At 35.3% G+C, this 18,915-nt stretch overlaps 1 protein-coding gene across 1 annotated transcript; it reads left to right on the forward strand.

The window, feature by feature from the left end:
* Positions 1-18: 18 nt before the first annotated feature.
* Fancb (FA complementation group B) lies at positions 19-17,632 on the forward strand. The gene is made up of 9 exons (XM_048335972.1): positions 19-57; positions 2,933-3,935; positions 4,286-4,438; positions 5,658-5,750; positions 10,346-10,468; positions 13,616-13,794; positions 15,645-16,079; positions 16,181-16,429; positions 17,233-17,632. The coding sequence occupies exons 2-9, from the start codon at positions 3,024-3,026 to the stop codon at positions 17,552-17,554; spliced, it is 2,466 nt and encodes an 821-aa protein (XP_048191929.1). The 5' UTR covers positions 19-57; positions 2,933-3,023; the 3' UTR covers positions 17,555-17,632.
* The last annotated feature ends 1,283 nt before the right edge of the window (positions 17,633-18,915 follow it).

Below are 18,915 nucleotides of genomic sequence, written 5' to 3' on the forward strand. Positions count from 1 at the left end.
GTCACAAAACCCTGCACTCGGGTGGGGCCGCTGTTACGTGCCTACTTCTTCGCCCAGGTAGGCCAGAGTGGACACCATTTAACCGTTGGGCCTTCGGGGAGTGGGGAGCGGGGTTGGGTTCGCACTTTGCCCCCTCGTGCTCAGGCGCCAGAAAGAATCCGGCGTCCCCGGGCCCGAATGGGTCACTCTGTGGAACCATTGCTTGTTAAGTTCTTGCTCTATTCGGGGATTCTATCTCGTCAGACGTTTCTGTGGGAGATGCTTAACAGGGAACTGTCCAGAAGTCCTGAACGCTTTCTACATTTATATACATGTACATTAAAAGGGACGTGTCTTTCGGTTCAGTTAAGGTAGCTCCCAACGAGTTGGAGGAAGGGTTTTTGCCATCCTGGAAAGCTTTGGCGATTCCAGAGACGTTTGTGACTGTACTGATTCCTACTGGTGGAGTTGAGGGGTGTGCGCTTTGCAGGACAGCACACAACGGTGTTCTAGAGCAGAATTACTAAGACTGGGAAAGGCCTGCCAGGCATTGTAGTAGAAACTACAGTGAAATGAGAACTGTCCCATTGTTTTCATCCTCTTTACTCAGATCTAGTATGCCACTCATATCTTTCACCCTAGGCTGTCTTTACACGTTTATATTTTGAGAAAGAGTGAACACATTGTTGAAACTGTATTTGAATATATTCTTTAAAATAGTTGACATATTTTCATTATCTGTAGTCAGACATGTTATGGTACTTTGATATCTTTCTCCCCAGACTTTAGTATGTTGAAGTCTTATATTTTTATGAGAAAGAGTGAACATTTTGAAAGCCTGTTTGAATATCTTTCAATATTCCACATAGTTTCATTATCTGTAGTCATATATATGATGACACTTTAACATCTTTTGCCTCAGGCTGTTTCAAATGTTTGTGTTTTCGTGGGGAAGAGTGAACACATTGTTGAAGGGTTGTGTGAAAATAGCCTTAAAATATTCAAATTATATATAAACTTCCTTTTGGATCCAATGTTCTATGCCGATATCCATCCCTTTAGCAGCTACAACATTTAATAGTCATTAACAACTTGGCATGAAATATATATTGTTATTTTGACTTAGATTATCTGGCTCTAACCAACCCTGACACTTCTTATCTGTAGGCATTTGAGGAAATCCTGAAACCGTTCTTGAGTTTCCTCATCTGTAAAATAGGATATTAATAGTGCCAGTGGCATGAGTACATCATGTAGAATAAACTGAATCAAAAGTGCTAAGAACAATACTTAGCCCTACTCCATAGAGAAGAATATAGTATCTGGCAGTGTTCCTGAGAAAACAGTCAGGGAATGTAGTCATTGTAGGTAAATAGAAAATATGTAATGATGTTTTATTTGTTTTAATTTACATAAATAATAAATAATGATAGCCATTGGTTTGTTTCAAGACCACCTGGTGGATGCTTAAAACTATGAGTAGTACTGAAGCCTATTTATATTCCTATTTGCTCTGCAGCTTGGCCATTTAGTACCAGAGTTAACTTGTCCTGTGTTTTATGTCCTGTACTCTCTCTGTATTATTACTGTTGAGCCTCGAGGCCATTATTAAGTAAAATATGAATTAAGTAAAATGAATATAAGCACTTCAATTCTATAATAGCCTCCCTGATAATGGAACTAGCTATCAAGTGATTGACCAACACAAAGCATATAAAAGGATACATATACATAAAAAGGACCAAAGCATAATGTACATTTTGTAACATCTGAAAAGGAGTTGGACAGTGTAATATTTCATCACCCTTTTCAGAAGAGCATACAATTTAAAGCTATAAGCTATTTCTGGAATTTGCTGTTTAATATTTTCACTCCGTAGTTGACTAGGAGTAACTAAAACTACAAGCTTCTGATAAGGAGAGAATACTGTATTTCCTGTGTACCAAGTCTATTAGAAGTGCTTTATATTACTTAACCCTAATACCTTTTTTTTGTCGGTTGTGGGGCTTGAACTCTGGGCCTGGGCGCTGTCCCTGAGCTCTTCAGCTCAAGGCTAGCTCTCTACCATTTGAGTCACAGCACCACTTTCAGTGATTCATTGGAGATGAGTCTCAGGGACTTTCCTGCTCTGGCTGGCTTTGAAACACTATCCTAAGATCTCAGCATCCTGAGTAGCTAGGATTACAGGCATGAGCCACCGGTGCCTGGCAACCCTAGTAGTACCTTGTGTAGTAGATATATAATATCATTCCTTTAGGTACATGTAAATGTGAGGAATGAAGGCATTAAGTATTTTGCTTGAGTCATACATTTCTTCTCATAAAAGGCAGACCCAACATTCACAACTACTTTCTTGAATATGTTTTGTTTAGCATATGTAAGTATTCAGTAATGATTTCAAAGGACTAACTCAAAGTGTATACCACTGAATAAAGAGAAAATAGCATCATTTTTATACTTTCATTCAACTTACAGGATGCTCTCTTTATTTTTTTTTAAATCAATCCTTTCAAGTTTCACTTGCTATAACCTGCTTGTTCAGAACAGGGAAATGTATGGGATAAAGTGTAGACTCAAGAGGTTGAGAGCCTTATATACAAGCCTAGCACCATTGTGGATTAGAAATATAAGTGCATGTCTTATCTAAAATAAGATTTTTCACATTTAGAAGATGAGTAATACTACTTTTTATGAGAATAGTTGTAAAAATTAAATGAAATAGTGCACATATTGTACCTAGAAGATAATATATATGAATGATTGATTGCTATTGTTTAGTTCTTCTTTTCATTTAATTCTTCTGTTCAAAAGAAACCAACTAACAAAGTTAACAAAAAATATATTGTCACAATAGTATAGAAATGAAGATACTTCTGTGATAGCTTGCTAACAGCAATATGTATTTTCTTTTCAATTCTGCTTTACTTCATGGCAGTTTTTCTATCTTTTTTAGGATTAAAAGCCTCAAGTGGAATCAATTTGTATTTGAAAGCTGTGTCAATACAAAGACTTGATATTATTGTGGAATAATCAGCAAATGAACAATGTCATTCAATCAACAAGAAAGGCTCTTGTGTTATAATGGGGATGTCCTTCTTTTTCAGCTATTTCAAGGGAAGTTTTCAGATAAAACGCCTGCAGAGACATCCGTATTATATGCCAGAAAGATGGCATTTGACAGCGAAACTGGAACATTTTATCTGAAGTCCACTGGATTCTTTCCCATACAGAATGAAAGCGTTAATTTAAAAATGATATGTTGTAGTCATGTGTCAGATTTCAGAACTGGAATTAATCTCCCTTATGTTTTGTTACAAAACAAAAAATCGAATAGTATTTTCAAATATTATGTACTGTTTCTCCACAGCAACAATAAGTTGGAAAAGTGTTTGAGTTTTAGTCTAGGCTATGAGATGAATGACAGTGTACGAGTCGTTAATGGTCCTTTAATTCTATGGCAATATGTCAAGACAGTCTACTATATCTCTGCCCAAATTGGCGAAATCATTAGCATATCAATTAAATTTTCTTCTGTTCCGTGGGCGGGTGAGATTCAAAATGTAGGTACAGTTTTATTGGGGCCAATGGAATATACTAGAAAGCCTTCAGAATCAGAGGGTGAAGTTTGTAGTAGCAAATTTTGTATGTACTCTCTTCAAAGTCAAAAGGTATTAAGTGATACTAATATTATTCCTCCTGCTTATAGTAATGTGATAACTTATGTTCATATCCGTACAATGGAGAGTGTCAACAACCAGTTAAGAATGTCTCTGATTGCCCTTACTCGAGTGAATCAACTCATTTTCTTTCACAATGGGACACCGAAAAGTATGTGCCAGCTTCCATTTGAAGGGCCCTGTGCAGTTCACCCTTTGGTCCCCAATGAAATAGACTCGTTTTTCATTGTTTCATTTAGGTCTAATCAAGTTTGTGCTGTTTCAGAAAAGAACTTTCAGGTACAGTACTTAAATAATAATTCAGTTTGTAGTTTTAGGCTTTGTTGCTTGTTTGTTTTGGTTGGGTTTTGACACAGGATTTTGCTGTGTTGTACAGCCTACTCAGGACTGATAGTCTCTAGAAAGTTCTAATAAAGTATTAAGTCTGAGTGTATTTATATTTATGCAGTTGTTATCATTCCTTGGTTTTCTGATCCTCCAGTGGAATTATTTTAGTTTAGTTTTTATACCACCATTTTACTTGTTTGTAATACTGAAGAGAATAGATTATAACTAAAATATTATTTTATTTTACATCTGATTTTTTTCTCTTTTCTAGTCTTCCTTAATGTTCTGTTTTTTTTTCTTAGGTTATTGCTCAGTGGGAAGAATTTAGCTTCGCACTGGTAGATGACTTTCTTGGAAATGGAAGAGAACAAGTGCTGCTCCTTTTTCAGGATTCCTTAAATTCAGATTCCCTGACTTCATTTGAACTAACAGATATGAAGGATATAAACTATTCAGTAAGTTCTGTTTATTTGTTATACATTACTTTAAGTGTTATTTTAGAAAATGTCGATATATCACAACTTTTGACCCAACATTTAAGTAATTTGGGATTTCATAAGTGAACTTTAAAAAATTAAGTACATAGGATTGGGATGGTAGATCACATGGTAGAGTGCTTGCTTCATAAGCAGACGGCCTTGAATTTCCCATTACAACCAAAAAAAGTAAAAAATAAATAAAAAGATGAAATCCCAGTGGCTCACTCCTGTAATCCTAGATAATTAGGAGACTGAGACTCTTATCTCCAATTAACAACCAGAAAACTGGAAGGGGCACTGTGGCTCAAGTGGTAGAGCACTAGCCTTGAGCTGAAGAGCTCAGGGACAATGCCTAGGCCCAGAGTTCAAGCCCCATGACCAACAAAAAAAGAAGATGAAATTACTTGGATACATATACACATTGACTCAACAATTGTTATACAAATGTAATATGCTTTTAATGGAAATTTGGGGTGTAATATTCTGATGATCACTCCAATGAAAATAGAACTATGAATTAAATATACTTCAGAAGAATCACATTTTGTATCTATAAACATGATGTCCATTAAGGAATAAAATGTGGAATTTCTTTTCTAAAGAAGTTATGGTTCAAAATATCTTGAAGTGGGCTGGGGATATAGCCTAGTGGCAAGAGTGCCTGCCTCGGATACACGAGGCCCTAGGTTCGATTCCCCAGCACCACATATACAGAAAACGGCCAGAAGCGGCGCTGTGGCTCAAGTGGCAGAGTGCTAGCCTTGAGCGGGAAGAAGCCAGGGACAGTGCTCAGGCCCTGAGTCCAAGGCCCAGGACTGGCCAAAAAAAAAAAAAAATATCTTGAAGTCTTAAGTGTAAGAGAAATTATGCCCTTGACGTTTCATATCTATGCAAAAATATTTCCAGTGATTTCATTTGTAAAAGACTTTTCTGAGGTAAAATACTATAGGATTTTATAGAAAACGAATGAGCTGACACTTTGCAATGTAGTATACCAATTTACCACGTATTTGTAGTTAGCATAGTATTTTTCTAATTATAAGAAGATATATAAAATATATTGTTTACCTTTTATGGAATAAATTATAACACAATGAACTGTCCTTTGAGTAGATAAGGTAAAATCATAGTTTGTTAGCCTCATGAATTTTCAGGTTATTTCAGAATTTTATAAAAAAGCATTTTTTTTAATTAGAGTGAACCAGTGGACTATGATGAAGAGGATTTATATGAAGAACACGACGAGAAACGTTGGTTGGTGATTCCACCTCTGCGCAGCAGAATACTAGTTAGTGTCTGTATTGTCCTTTTGCTTTTTGATTAACACTGTGGAAATGAGGTAAAGAGCATTGAAAGAAAGGTGCCAGTATAAGGTAAATACTGCTTTAGGTGACTGCAGACAGCACCACAGTGGTGATGTCTTCTTTAGGGGACAGCTTAAATGAGTTAACACTCTTTAACCTTCTTAGGCCTGAGATGAGTGGTAACTTTCAGTCTCTCAAGATGCCCTCAAGACACCTTTCTTTTTTTGTATGCTGGACTTGAACTCAGGGCCTCATATTCTGGATTGACTTTTTTTTGCTCAATGTTGACACTCTACCACTTGAAGCATAACTTCATTTCTAGTTTTTTGCTGGTTAATTGGAGTTAAGAGTCTCAGGTACTTTTCTGCTCAGACTGACTTTGAACTATGGATCCTCAGATTTCAGCCTTCTGAGTAGCTAGGATTACACCCAGGAGCCATCCAGCATGAGGAAGCTTTTCTACCATCCTAATAAAAGTACATGACTGCTTTCTAATGGCACTAGTCTCTTCAGAAACCAGGCCTGTCTTAGTTCTTACTTTATACAAGATTTCATGACCTGAACTGCAGGTCTATCAAATCTCTCTGCTCTGCTGTTTGCAGCCAATTGTTTTTTTTTTCTTATTTATTGTCAAAGTGATGTACAGAGAGGTTACAGTTTCATACATTAGGCCTTTGGTACATTTCTTGTACTGTTTGTTACAAATTTGTCTACAAGCAGTTCACAAAACCCATGCCATACCCTAAATGTTGGGCTGGCTTGATATTTCCTCTAGCAGATTAATGAATTATTCTGTCACCTTTGATTTCAGTTTCATGCATGAACAAAATATAACAATGCAAACTAAATGTGTGGTGCATGGCCTATAGTCCAATTCTCAATAGAGTCCTTCCCATAGAAACTCATGAGCAGTGTTTTTTTTCCTTTATTCTTACTGGTCTTCTGAGCTCCCACAAGAATCACCCATTAAATTCTGTCTACAGCCTAGTCCACATTTCTAAGCTCTTCCAAATTTTTCCCACAAGTCAGTTCAAAGTCTTCTGAACTACATGGTCAAGTAATTATAGTAATGATCCTACTTATTTCGTACCAATATTCTGTATTACTCAGTTCTAATTGTTATTTCACAATATCCACCATAAACTGGAATGATTTGTTTTTTATCAGTTTGTAGAGGTTTCAGTCTGTGGTCAACTGGCTCTTATGTTTAGGCCCTGAGGCAAGATAGAATATTATGTCAGTTGCTGTGTGGTTGTGGCTCATACTTGTAATCATAGCTACTTAGGAGGCTGAAATCTGAGAATTGTGGTTTGGGGCAGAAAGGGTTGCTAGATTTCCTTTACAGAATTGTTTTTGTACTAGGGATTGAAACAGGGCCTCATACATGCTAAGCATGTACTTTACCACTGAGCTTTATCCCCAGATGATTTTATGAGTGTGAAGTATTTATAAATAACAACAATGGTCAAAATCTATCCCATCATTAGGATTATGATAAATAAATTGTAATATACTGGAAGCATGGAATACTGTACAACTGCCAAAAAGAATAAGGTATATTTTATACTGACTTAATAATGATGCCAGCATAGCATATGACAATGTAGCTTTATGAAATGTTTCCTTTTTGAAGCAGGACTAGCTCTTCCCATTAAAAACAACTTAAGTCCAGGTGCTGGTAGTTGTTATCAACAGCTTAAGACCCAGTGCTGCTGACTTATGCCTATAATCCTACCTACTCAGGAGCCTGAGATCTGAAGATTGAGGTTCAAAGCCAGCCTGGGAAGGAAACCCCTTGAGACTCATATCCAATTAACTACCAGAAAACCGGAAGGGGCACTGTTGCTCAAAGTGGTAGAGCACTACCCTTGAGGAGAAAAGCTCAGGGACAGCGTCCAGGGCCCAAGTTCAAGCCCTGTGACTGACAAGACAAACAAACAAACAAAAAACCCGAAAATGATTATTGAAACATTTTTAACTTTTATTAAAAGTTGTGAAAGCTGATAATATAAGAAAAAATGATCAAGCCAAACTTTCAGTGCTGCAACTCAAAGAGATGAAAAGAATATTAATGCTTTTTTTTTGCCCTAGATACAGTGGCAGTGCACTAGACCCAGGACAAAAACAAACCAAACCATATCTTGGAATACCATATTTATCTTAGGCATCATAGGAATCCACAAGGTTCTTTTTCCTGAAGAAGAATGTTTTTTTTGCATCACTAGAGTTTGAACTTAAGGCCTTGAGCTTGCTAGGCAGGCACTCTGTTACTTGAGCTCCATACTCAGTCCTTTTTGCTTTAGCTATTTTTCCAATGGGGACTCACATTTTTGTTCAAGCTAAAGTGGACTGAGATGCTCCCGTTCACACTTCTAGAATTGCAGGGATGACCGCTAAATGCCACCACATCCAGCTTTTTATTAGTTGACCTAGTGTCTAGTTTACTTTTTGCCAGAGCTGGCTTGGAACCTGAATTCCCCTGATAGCCACATCCTGACTATACAGGGTTTTAATCACCATCCCTAACAATGTTATCATTTTCATTATTCACAAGAAATAACCAACTAACATTTCTGTCAACTAAAAACCGTGTTGGAAAAAAACCAACTTATCAGATCACTTTAACAGGAAGCAAGGTGAAAGAGGTACAGAGCAAATTAGCAAATGCAAACATATTAGAAAAATGTCAAAAAGTGGAAAAGACAAAGAAGAGGTACATGATCGTTTTTTACACCATATAGAGGAACATATAGGGACAAGTGGAAGTGGAGGATAAGAGATAATTGACTATCCATAGCTATCAAAGTAGTTAGTTCCAAGTGTTGGGAGGCGTTTTAGAGATTAACCAGTCTAGATCCCTCTCCCAGCCTGTATTATGCATGAGGAAACAATGGAGACCCAGAAAGGCCAAATAACCAGCAGTGCTACAACTAAAGTCTATTGCATTGCACTGTTCTTTCTCCTATGAAGTTTGTTTTCTAGTCAGTCATTGTAGGGAGAGCAGGACATTGTAGCAGTTTGTGAGTATATATATGAAAGTTCATAGCATTGTTTGTAATACTCCACCCCACTGGGTATAACCCAAACATATAGCAATAAAACAGAGGTAAATTAGAATCACAGGATGGAATATTGTGGCACAATCAAAGATCTACAGTTACTCTGCACTGGTGGCTCACATCTGTAATTCTAGCTACTCAGGAGGATGAGATGTGAGGATCATGTCTAAAAGCCAGCCTGGGCAGGAAAGTTTATGAGACTCTTATCTCCAGTTAATCACTAAAAAGCCAGAAGTGGAGCAGCAGCTTAAATGGTCATGACATATATTATTTAACTAGTCTAGTGAGTTACCATTCTGTCATGGGACAGGGGGTATGCTGAGATGAGGAAAGCAGAAAGACCACTGCTAATTTCTAAGCATTCATTTTCAGTCTCCTATGTCATCCTTTATCCTATTCTCTATCCATCCAGCAGCTCAGATTTGGATACATACCTTTGGTTATATCTTGGACCCAAATCACAGTTACTGAGCAAATTAGTGATGGGAGTTTGAAAGACATGAGGATCACAGAATTAGGTCAACATGAGATATTTTAAAATATTAGACATTTTATGTACCTTGTGTAATGAGACAGGATATAGAAATAATTCTATTCACCTTCCAACTTCTATTCATGGATTTAAAAGGAAACAACAAAACTTGCCTGCCTTAAAATTTAATTATGAAGAAATTCAAAAAGGGATTGCATTTTGTTTTTTAAATATAGAAAAACATGTTTTATTAAAGGCCAGATTAATACTTAAACAGTCTCAGATATCCATCTGAGATGAAACAACTTCTATCAGTTCAATGACACAACTCTTTAAATTTTCAGTAGCAAAATATATTTCATGAATGCTTTATCCTTTGTGCTGAAATCTATGTGGTATAAGAAAAGGAATGCACTTCTCTGTGCCTAATTCACATTTAAATTTGTGTTGTTTCTTCCCAGTAGTTTTCAGTAATTTTTTTCCCAGTAGATTTGATCCTAGCACTAGTTTGTTGCATAGAAATAAGTTTAACAGTAAATAGGAAAGTTGTTGTATGCCATTTTTAAACTTTTGCTGTAAAGGTTACATGAACAGAGAATTTCAAATTGTCAGATTCAAAGTAATCATTTCTAGTTATGATGTCTGCTCTCTGTATGCTTTGTTTGAAGTAGAAATTGTTTCAGGAAGAAAGGCATGGGTTTTTTTTTTGGCAAGGGTAAGCATGTTGTTGTACACACTTGATTTTTACTCAGATTGATTGGAAGTTATTTAACGTAATAGTTAAATGGATGCAAGTGCATTGACATTCTCTCAGTTTGATACATAAACTTTATAGTACAGTTATTTGCTTTATTTTACTTGGCAAGAAAATACTTCTTTTATAATAGAGATTCAGCATGTATAAATAGAAGTTTTACTCTGAGAAATATTCTTTGCTTTTCTGTAGAAAAATGAATTGGATAATACATTGGGGAAAAGTGCTTCATGAATTAATGATATCTGGTTTCATTTGAAATTATGTCTCTGGTAACTATTTTTCTTTTTACAGGTATATTTGGGTTCAGTTCAGTACTTCAAGAATTGCCTATTGCTTACGGAAAAATTTATTTTAAAATATTCGAAAGCTTTAATAAACTTGGCTCAAGGTGAAAGTACACCAAATATAGAGGAGGTAAGTCATGTGGCTATTTCATCATTTTATGAATTGAAAATCTACAACCTGTTAAGGCATTATATAAATTGGAATTTTGTAGAATTCCTGCTCAGTGCATGAAGAGGAAAAAAGTGATGGATTATAATGGTAAACTTTTATGATTTAAGAAGTATCTGATTAAGGAGCCAGTTATTCTGCCAATTTGCATGTAATTCTGCAGAGTATTGAATCTCACTTAATGAAATATTAATAACTTTGGGAGATAAATCCTTTTGCTTAGAAAGATTTAACAGTTAAATTTTTTAAATTTTATTTTGGCCTTTGCATATGTTTGTAGTATGAAGAAGTTTCATTGTGTTATTTCCATACATGCACATAGTGTTCTTTGAGGAGAGTCATCTTCTCTACCACTTTCCTATTCTTCCTCTCCCTTTTTCCCCACTTTTGAAAACAGAGTTTTGTGTTGGGTTTCATTATGCTACCTTTGTGCATGAGTGTGTGTGTGTGTGTGTGTGCGCGCGCGTGTCTGTGTGTGTGATGTCCTCCAATGCTTATCATGTCTCAGTATCCCCTTCTTTCTCCCTTCCCATTGATGATCTAGAGACAGTCTTCCTTTTACTTTCACATCCCAGTATCACTATTGTCACCAGCACTGTCAGCAGGAGCAATTAATTAATCTCTAAATAATGGAGAACAGCACTAGTTGACTTATCTTACTTAATTTGGTGGTCTTTAGTGCTATTGATTTTTCTGGACATGACATAATTTTTCTTTTTCTTTGTGGTTCAGTAGTATCTCATTGTGTGTGTATATCTTATTTATTCATTCATTGATTGTTGGCCACTACTGCTGATTCTAGAGTTTGACTATTGCAAACAGAACAGTGATAAATGTGGGTGTGCAGGAATCTTTCTTATGTAGTGCATATTCCTGTTCTTCAGGTATTTGCCTAAAAGTGATATGACGGGGTTATAGTTAAGTACATTTTTAGCTGTTTTCAGGAACCTCCATGCTGATTCCCATAATGGCTATACCTACACTTTACTGTTTTTATGATTTAGATAGAAGCGATTCCAATGTAATGCATATTTTCTGAATTTCTGAATAGAACATACTAAGCACTACACAGCATTCCTTTGGCAATAACATAATTTCATTAGTAAGGTAAGTTTTCTTTTAGTCAGTGGCATTGTTCATTTCTAAGAGCATTTATTCCTCTAGGAAAAGTCCTTAACTTGTTATGTTTTCTTACTCTTTCTATCTTCATGTTGTAACTTTACTTTTTTTCCTTGTGGCTGACCATTATAAGAACCTTTTCAGGTACCTGTATTTACTTATACCAGTATAGTAGATTGTTAGAAAAAAGGTCTTCAGACTTCATAAAAACCATATTTGTAGATGCTAATTATATACAGAGAAAGACCAGAATAAAAAATATAAATAAATCAAGAAAATCTAAATATAGAAGAAAATAATTGTTGTATTTTAATGCCTCAAGTCACTTCAGTACCTAACTGATTTCCTCTGAGTAAGCTGTATTCTTGTCATAATCTATGCCTTGTGTCTATATTTCAGTCTTCCCAATATAAGGGGTTTGGTTCAAAATATGATCCTATTAGTGCTAAAAAGACATAAAAGCATATCATATTGAATGTTTATATTTCTGTTCCAGTTTCCTGGGGAACCTCACAAAATTCATTGTTAAATTCTCCCCATTCCTTTCCCTAACGTCCCTCAATAATTTTGCTAGTATTAGAAAGGGAAATGAATATTTAGAAATTAGTCTATCATCTGGAGACATGGCTCAAATAACAAAGATCCTTTCTAGCATGTGCAAAGCTCTGAATTCAAACCCTAGCACTATCAAAGAAGTAAAGCGATGGATACATGAAAACCACTATGTGCAGTGTCCCATATTTGGCCTGTTCTATCATTAATTTTGAAAGCAAGTTTTAAAAATTACTTTTGGTATATATTAACTATTTCCTTAGGATTCAGATAAATAGCCTACTTCAGCTCTCACAGCTACAGGCAGAATCACCAGATTCATAGGAACATGTTAGTCCACTATTGTATAAGTACCCCTTCCTTTACTAAGCAATTACCAGATAGAGACAATGGATAAGTTGGGCTCTGGAAATAGTTCATTTCAGGTAAAACTCAGTTCTGCTACTTGGTAGCTATATGATTTGGGGCAAGTTGTCTAATCTCCTCGTGCTTTATTTTTCTTGTCTATAAAACAGAGATGATAATACAACTGACCTAAGATAACTAGAGTTAGGACGAGAGTGAAATGAATTGATGCATGAATGGCATTTAGAACAGTTCATGGTGTGAAGTAAGCACTTAGTACACATCATATGTTATTAACTCTACTACTTCTACAACTTTCTATTAGTTATTGTAATCTATACGTGTGTGAAAATGACTGAGTATGGCCTAGACTTCTAGAGGTAAATCTTAGCAAAAAATTGTAAGAAGGGCTGGGGATATGGCCTAGTGGCAAGAGTGCTTGCCTCGTATACATGAGGCCCTGGGTTCAATTCCACAGCACCACATATACAGAAAATGGCCAGAAGTGGCGCTGTGGCTCAAGTGGCAGAGTGCTAGCCTTGAGCAAAAAGAAGCCAGGGACAGTGCTCAGGCCCTGAGTCCAAGCCCCAGGACTGGCCAAAAAAAAAAATTGTAAGAAGTCTAAAGATAGTTTAATCAGTTTTGTTAATACAGAACTATAGTTGTGGGCTCAGTTCAAATGTCACAGTGCAATGCCTCAACTCCCATACAGCCAATGTATACTAATAAAATGTTTTAAACATATAGACTGCATTGCTTTCATTAAACCTATGGTACATATTGTATTTTCATTCTATTTTTTAATGGACCACAGAATTATATTACTGCTTGCTCTGTGTTGAATAATCCATCTTGTTCTAGTCATGCTATGCTTCTGAGTAGATAGTTAAATATATACATATGTAAGTATATAGATTAGTTAATTCATAATTTTTATTTTACCAAATTATGCCTAATTTAAAATATAACATTCTATAATTTATTTGGGTGGTTTCAGGCAATAAAGATTAACCAAAGGCTCAATTACATTATTTCCTTTTGTTAAATTCAGTGTATTTGGTAATCACCTATTTAAACATATTTTTCTGTAAGGTGCCTCTTGTTCTTTTTTGTGGGGAAGAAGAAGAGGAAGAAGAAGAGTCTGTTGTTCCCTCCTATGAAAAGTTGCCACATGTTTTTCAATACGCAGAACAGCAAATAGAGAAGATATGGTATCGTGTATTGGATGATAGCTTGATTGTTGGAGTAAAACCCACATCTTCTTTGAAAGTGTAAGTAAATTTTAGCATGGTAACATCATATTACCTTCTGGTTTAGAGTCTAGACTAATAGTATCACATCGAAATTAAGGCCATAGAGGAAATTTTACAAGTAAGTTAATTTTATTGCTTTATTGAATTCTATATACCTAAAACATCATTTCAACATATAATCAGTATCAAAATTATTGGTATAATACTTTAAATTTAATTTTTCATACTGCTTTTAAGTTTTAATTTGTATTTTGTGTCTATAAAGCATTGAGGTTGACACTAGCCACGTAGCTAGGAGTTAATAGTCATTTGTATCTTAGCCAGAAAAGCTCTGTAAGTATCTCTTACATAAATACTTTGAGTTATTATAAAGAGGATGGCATTTATGAAATTAATAAGTGATCATCTGTATCTAGAAGTATAGCTCAAGTAGTAGAGCTTCTTCATTTTCTCTAGTATCTCTGTGTGGAATTCCGTGTAGTCCAGAAAATCTTGTTGGACCAGTTCCTTCTGTACTCTGTCCCTTATCATCTTTTTTAGTATGCTTTTTTCATATCTTTATGAGTTCTAAGTAGTTCCTTCTGATCTATTTTCTGTTTACTAATTTATCTTAAGTTGTATTCAGCAACTTAACCTCATCATTTACTTTCCAGTTTTTCTTTATAGTTATCTTAAGCTCAGTTTGCTCTTTGTTTTTGTGTGTTGGTCCTGAGGCTTGAACATAGGGCTCAGGTTCCTGAGCTTTTTTGTTCAAGTCTAGCACTCTACCGCTTGGGCAGTAGTTCTACTTCTAGCTTTTTGCTAGTTAATTTGAGATTAGAGATTCAGAGACTTTCTTACCTGGGCTGGCATCAAATCAAGATCCTCAGATCTCAGCCTCCTGATCTGAGTAGCTAGAGATTATAGGTGTGAGCCACCAGGGCCCAAATGAATAGACATTTTATTTTGTCTTGTATTTTCACACTTATCTCTTATTTCTTTAATATGTAGAAGAATTTCTTCTAAAAATGTTTATACATACAGAAAACTGAATATGCCAAGAGAATATTATAGTGAGCTCTACTTGCCCCTCATTGAACTCTAGTAACAGCTCATTACTAATCTTGTTTCATATGTTTCTCCATTCATTCTTCACCTCTACCTCCAGATTTAAAGCAAAACAGGCATCATACTATTCCATCTGTAACTATATTAGTGTATGTAACTAAAAACCCCATAACTTTAAAATATACTTAATTATCCACCAGAAATTAACCCTGATAGATATTTACTTTTCCTAGTTGTCTCAATTTCAAATTGGTTAAATAAATCCTGGGCCAAATAAGCTCTATAAATCAGCCGTGTGTGTGTGTGTGTGTGTGTGTGTGTGTGTGTGTGTGTGTGTGTGTGTGTGTTCTTCTAATATATATTTTGAGGCAACTGAACAGTATATTTGATTTTTTTTTTGGCCAGTCCTGGGGCTTGAACTCAGGGCCTGAGCACTGTCCCTGGCTTCTTTTTGCTCAAGGCTAGCACTCTGCCACTTGAGCCACAGCGCCACTTCTGGCTATTTTCGGTATATGTGGTGCTGGGGAATTGAACCCAGGGCTTCATGTATGCAAGGCAAGCACTCTACCACTAGGCCATATCCCCAGCCCAGTATATTTGATTTTGCTCATTCATCCTATGGTATTACTTAAGGTATTTCTCTGCTTTCCATATTTTCTTTCTGTACTTTTCATTTTCTCTAAATAGGTAGTTACATTTACATTTGAAGTAATATTTTCCTAAAAAAGAGAATGAATTTTCAGTTGTTTATATAAGCATTTAATTATATATTTGACTTTAAAGTAGTTTTTAGAGTAAGCCATGCTCTGTATTTCTTACAGGTCCCTGAATAATATGACATTATCACTATTAATCGATAAAACCTATAGCCCCATCTCTCAGTTAATTAAGTGTCAAAATAAGGTGATTAGATTGACTATGGATTCTTTCTCCACATCACACTTGAAGCCACATGAAATAGAATCTGAGGCAAAAAGGATCAAGTTGACCCACAAGGAAGAAGAAAGCTTTGTTGAGCAGCCACAGAAGAAAGAGTGTGAACAGATAATTGCTGGTGTAACATCATGTTCGCCACTTTTATCATTGGGTAAATTTTGTTGTATTGTGCTTCTACAAACTAAGGAAGGAGAAAATGGTAAATATCCTGAAAATCATTTTATTTCATGTGGAAGACTTTTTGTAAGTCTCGAAAGTCTCAACGATCTTTCAAGTGAGAAACTCCTACTGACATTTCCAGAGAAGAAACCCATAGGTAAGTTTATAGGTACTTTTATATCATATGCTTAATGGAATCAGAATGGTTTAAGACATATTTGATAATGCACTGAGTTTAATGATACAACTTGTGAACTATTTCTTTTGTAGAGCATATAGAAGATCTTTTTGCACTTCTCACAGTGTTGAACAAAAACTGTTTTCATGTGATATCATCATCTGTTGGTGCCCTGAATTTAATGAAAATGTGGCTCATAGAATACATGAATTGTGAAGTAATCAAAGACGTTTCAGAAGTATGCTTTTGTAAAGAGCCAAAAGATGTCTATGGGACACTCTTCACGTGGAAACAAAGAACACAATTTGAAGGCATTTTAACACTATATACCAGGTAATGCATATCAAATGGGAATCAGTCAAGAGAAAGGTAGTATGTGTGAACACGGTGAGCATGAGATCTCCATGTAGAGTTTGATACTATTGTGGGACATATCAGAAGTATACCTAGTATATGAATTGGTGTGGCATGATTTACAGATTCAAAGTTACCTTTTAGTTTTTGAGTTTTATTTATTTTTCCACTTTTCTTTAATTTCAATTTTATTGTAAAGGTGTTATACAATGGGGTTACAGTTACATAAGTAAGGCAATGAGTACACTTCTTGTCAAATATTGTTACCCCCTCTCTTGTTTCTCTCCTACTTTCCTTCAGCCCTGGTTCCCCTACCCCACCAAGTTGTAAAGTTTATATTCTTGTGAGTATCGCTGTTGCATTGGTTCACCCTTTGTCCTTTGTCTCACCATTTTGTTATTCCTCTTTCCTTCCCCAAATCAGATAAACCTATATACAAGACACAGGGTACCAATTTTTTATGCACCATTAATTATTTTGAAATCTCCTTTTACCTTTTTTCAATAGTGGAACTTAAAAAAATACTGTATTAGTGTTACTACTCAGGAATAAAACTTAATTAGGAAGCCTCATGGTTAATATTGTTAGCAGAATTGGTATAGGCTGTGTACATTGGAGTGACATAGTCACAATTTTATTAATAATCATACACATATTTGTTTTGTTCATGATGATACTGTTTACATGTCAGTAATAATTGATGACAACAGTATTTTGTGACTGCTTTGTGTTGCCTTGATTTTGTAATATTATGTTTGTTTGTGTGTTTGTTTTTATTTCAGGAATCAAACAGTTTTGTTCCGGTGTCTTCATTATATTATCAGCCGTCTCCCTATAGACTGTTTCTTTCGAAATGAAAAATCAGAACATGAAGATCTCTTAGTTGAGTGTTCTGCATTAACTTTGGAGAAGGAACTAGTTACCCCTGCTTCTTCTGAAAGCAACTATGTTCAAGAATGCGAAGCAAGCAAAGAAAAGAGCAGCACAATTACTACATCACCAGAGACAGAGGACACAGACTTTCTGTACAGAGAAGAATTTGAGGAAGAAAATGTTGGAGATGAACCTACAAGTGAGTGGAGCAGTGACTTTGAAATTATCTGAGATTCATTTGCAATCAGATGTTGTTGCACAGAAAATGACTCATTTCTTGTTGACATGAAGTTTTGGTTCCTGTGTTATAAGCCTTGATTGTAAAAAAAAAAAAAGATGCCCATTATAGTCTATGACAACCTAAGTGATGTATAAAATAGTGTTCTTTATAGAGCAGCAGTTCTCATATGGTGCTGTGTTGTCTTTTTCCAGTACTCCTACCTCTCACTACAAGAGACCTTTGACATTTTTTTGTTACATAACATTCATAAGAACCAAGATAAGATACGAGTAACTTATACTAATGGCATTTTAGGCTGTGTTATTGGTTGTTATACAGGGCTTTCCTGTGCATAGTAAGAAGTTTAGCAGCATCTGTGGCCTCCTTTTCCCTCTAAGAGAGAGTAGGGGTTTACTAAGAGCATCTGTTGGTTCGAAGTAGCTAGAGATGTTTGCTAATTATCCTACCATGCGTAGTACAGCCCCTTCCCCCACAACAAGGAAAAGTCCAACCCAAAATGTCAGTAATTCAAAGGTTGTTAAAACCTTAGATTTACCAGTTAAGACAGAAAAGATGTAACAGTATTTTAATCTAAGTCTTATCTCTTTCTTAGTAAACCTATTTAGTAAAACCTAACATGTAAGAAAGAACTTCAAATGTTTAACTTAAATGTGATAGTCAGAATCCACAAATTTCCATAAATATCTCAAGCTTCTTTGGAAAGTTAAATAGCAATGTTTGAGTGAGACTAGTTTTTGAAACCCCATTTAATTTAAATTTTATTAGATAGCTTCTCTAAAATGGTGTGAGTCTATATGAAAACTGGGGGATTTTTTTTCTGAAAAATGCATATCTCTTAAAAGGCTAGGTATATTTCACAAGTTACTATTAAAAGAAAAATGGAAAATGCTTTAAACCATTTGAAAGTCTAACTCTAGGCAAAACTAAAATATAAAATCCTAACCAAAATAACTCAAAAGGATATAGTGCTCCTTAGGGACTGCGAACTTTAAAAATATGTGAAAATTCACTTCAGTAAAGATTTGATTTATAAGAAATCCAGTGAAAGACATTTAAAATGGATAAAAATTCAACTAACTCATTTAAAAAAAATGTATTTCTGGACTAATAGTGTCAGGAGAGGAAATGTGACCAAAAAAGAAGAAATGTTCTTGACCCATTTTTTCTTTATAATCCCTAAAGAAGATAGTACTTTCCATCTCTGTTGGAAGAAATATAGATGCTTGCACCTAAGGTTCTTCCAATACAAATGTATATGTTTCTTGTCTTCATTTTTATGATTATCCACATAATAATGCTGCCTCTTTTTCTAACAGTCCATTGCCAATTGAGATTGACTTTCCAATTTCTT

The sequence above is a fragment of the Perognathus longimembris genome, chromosome 28 (assembly GCF_023159225.1).
Source record: "Perognathus longimembris pacificus isolate PPM17 chromosome 28, ASM2315922v1, whole genome shotgun sequence".
NCBI classification, from domain to species: domain Eukaryota; kingdom Metazoa; phylum Chordata; class Mammalia; order Rodentia; family Heteromyidae; genus Perognathus; species Perognathus longimembris.

What these genes read in the sequence shown, in the direction of transcription:
- Fancb (XM_048335972.1), top strand. Translation starts at nt 3,024, where the DNA reads ATGTCATTCAATCAACAAGAAAGGCTCTTGTGTTATAATGGGGATGTC. An exon ending in TTTCAGAAAAGAACTTTCAG is followed by an intron (nt 3,936 to 4,285) that starts GTACAGTACTTA and finishes TTTTTTTCTTAG; the next exon opens with GTTATTGCTCAGTGGGAAGA. An exon ending in ATTTTAACACTATATACCAG is followed by an intron (nt 16,430 to 17,232) that starts GTAATGCATATC and finishes TTTTTATTTCAG; the next exon opens with GAATCAAACAGTTTTGTTCC.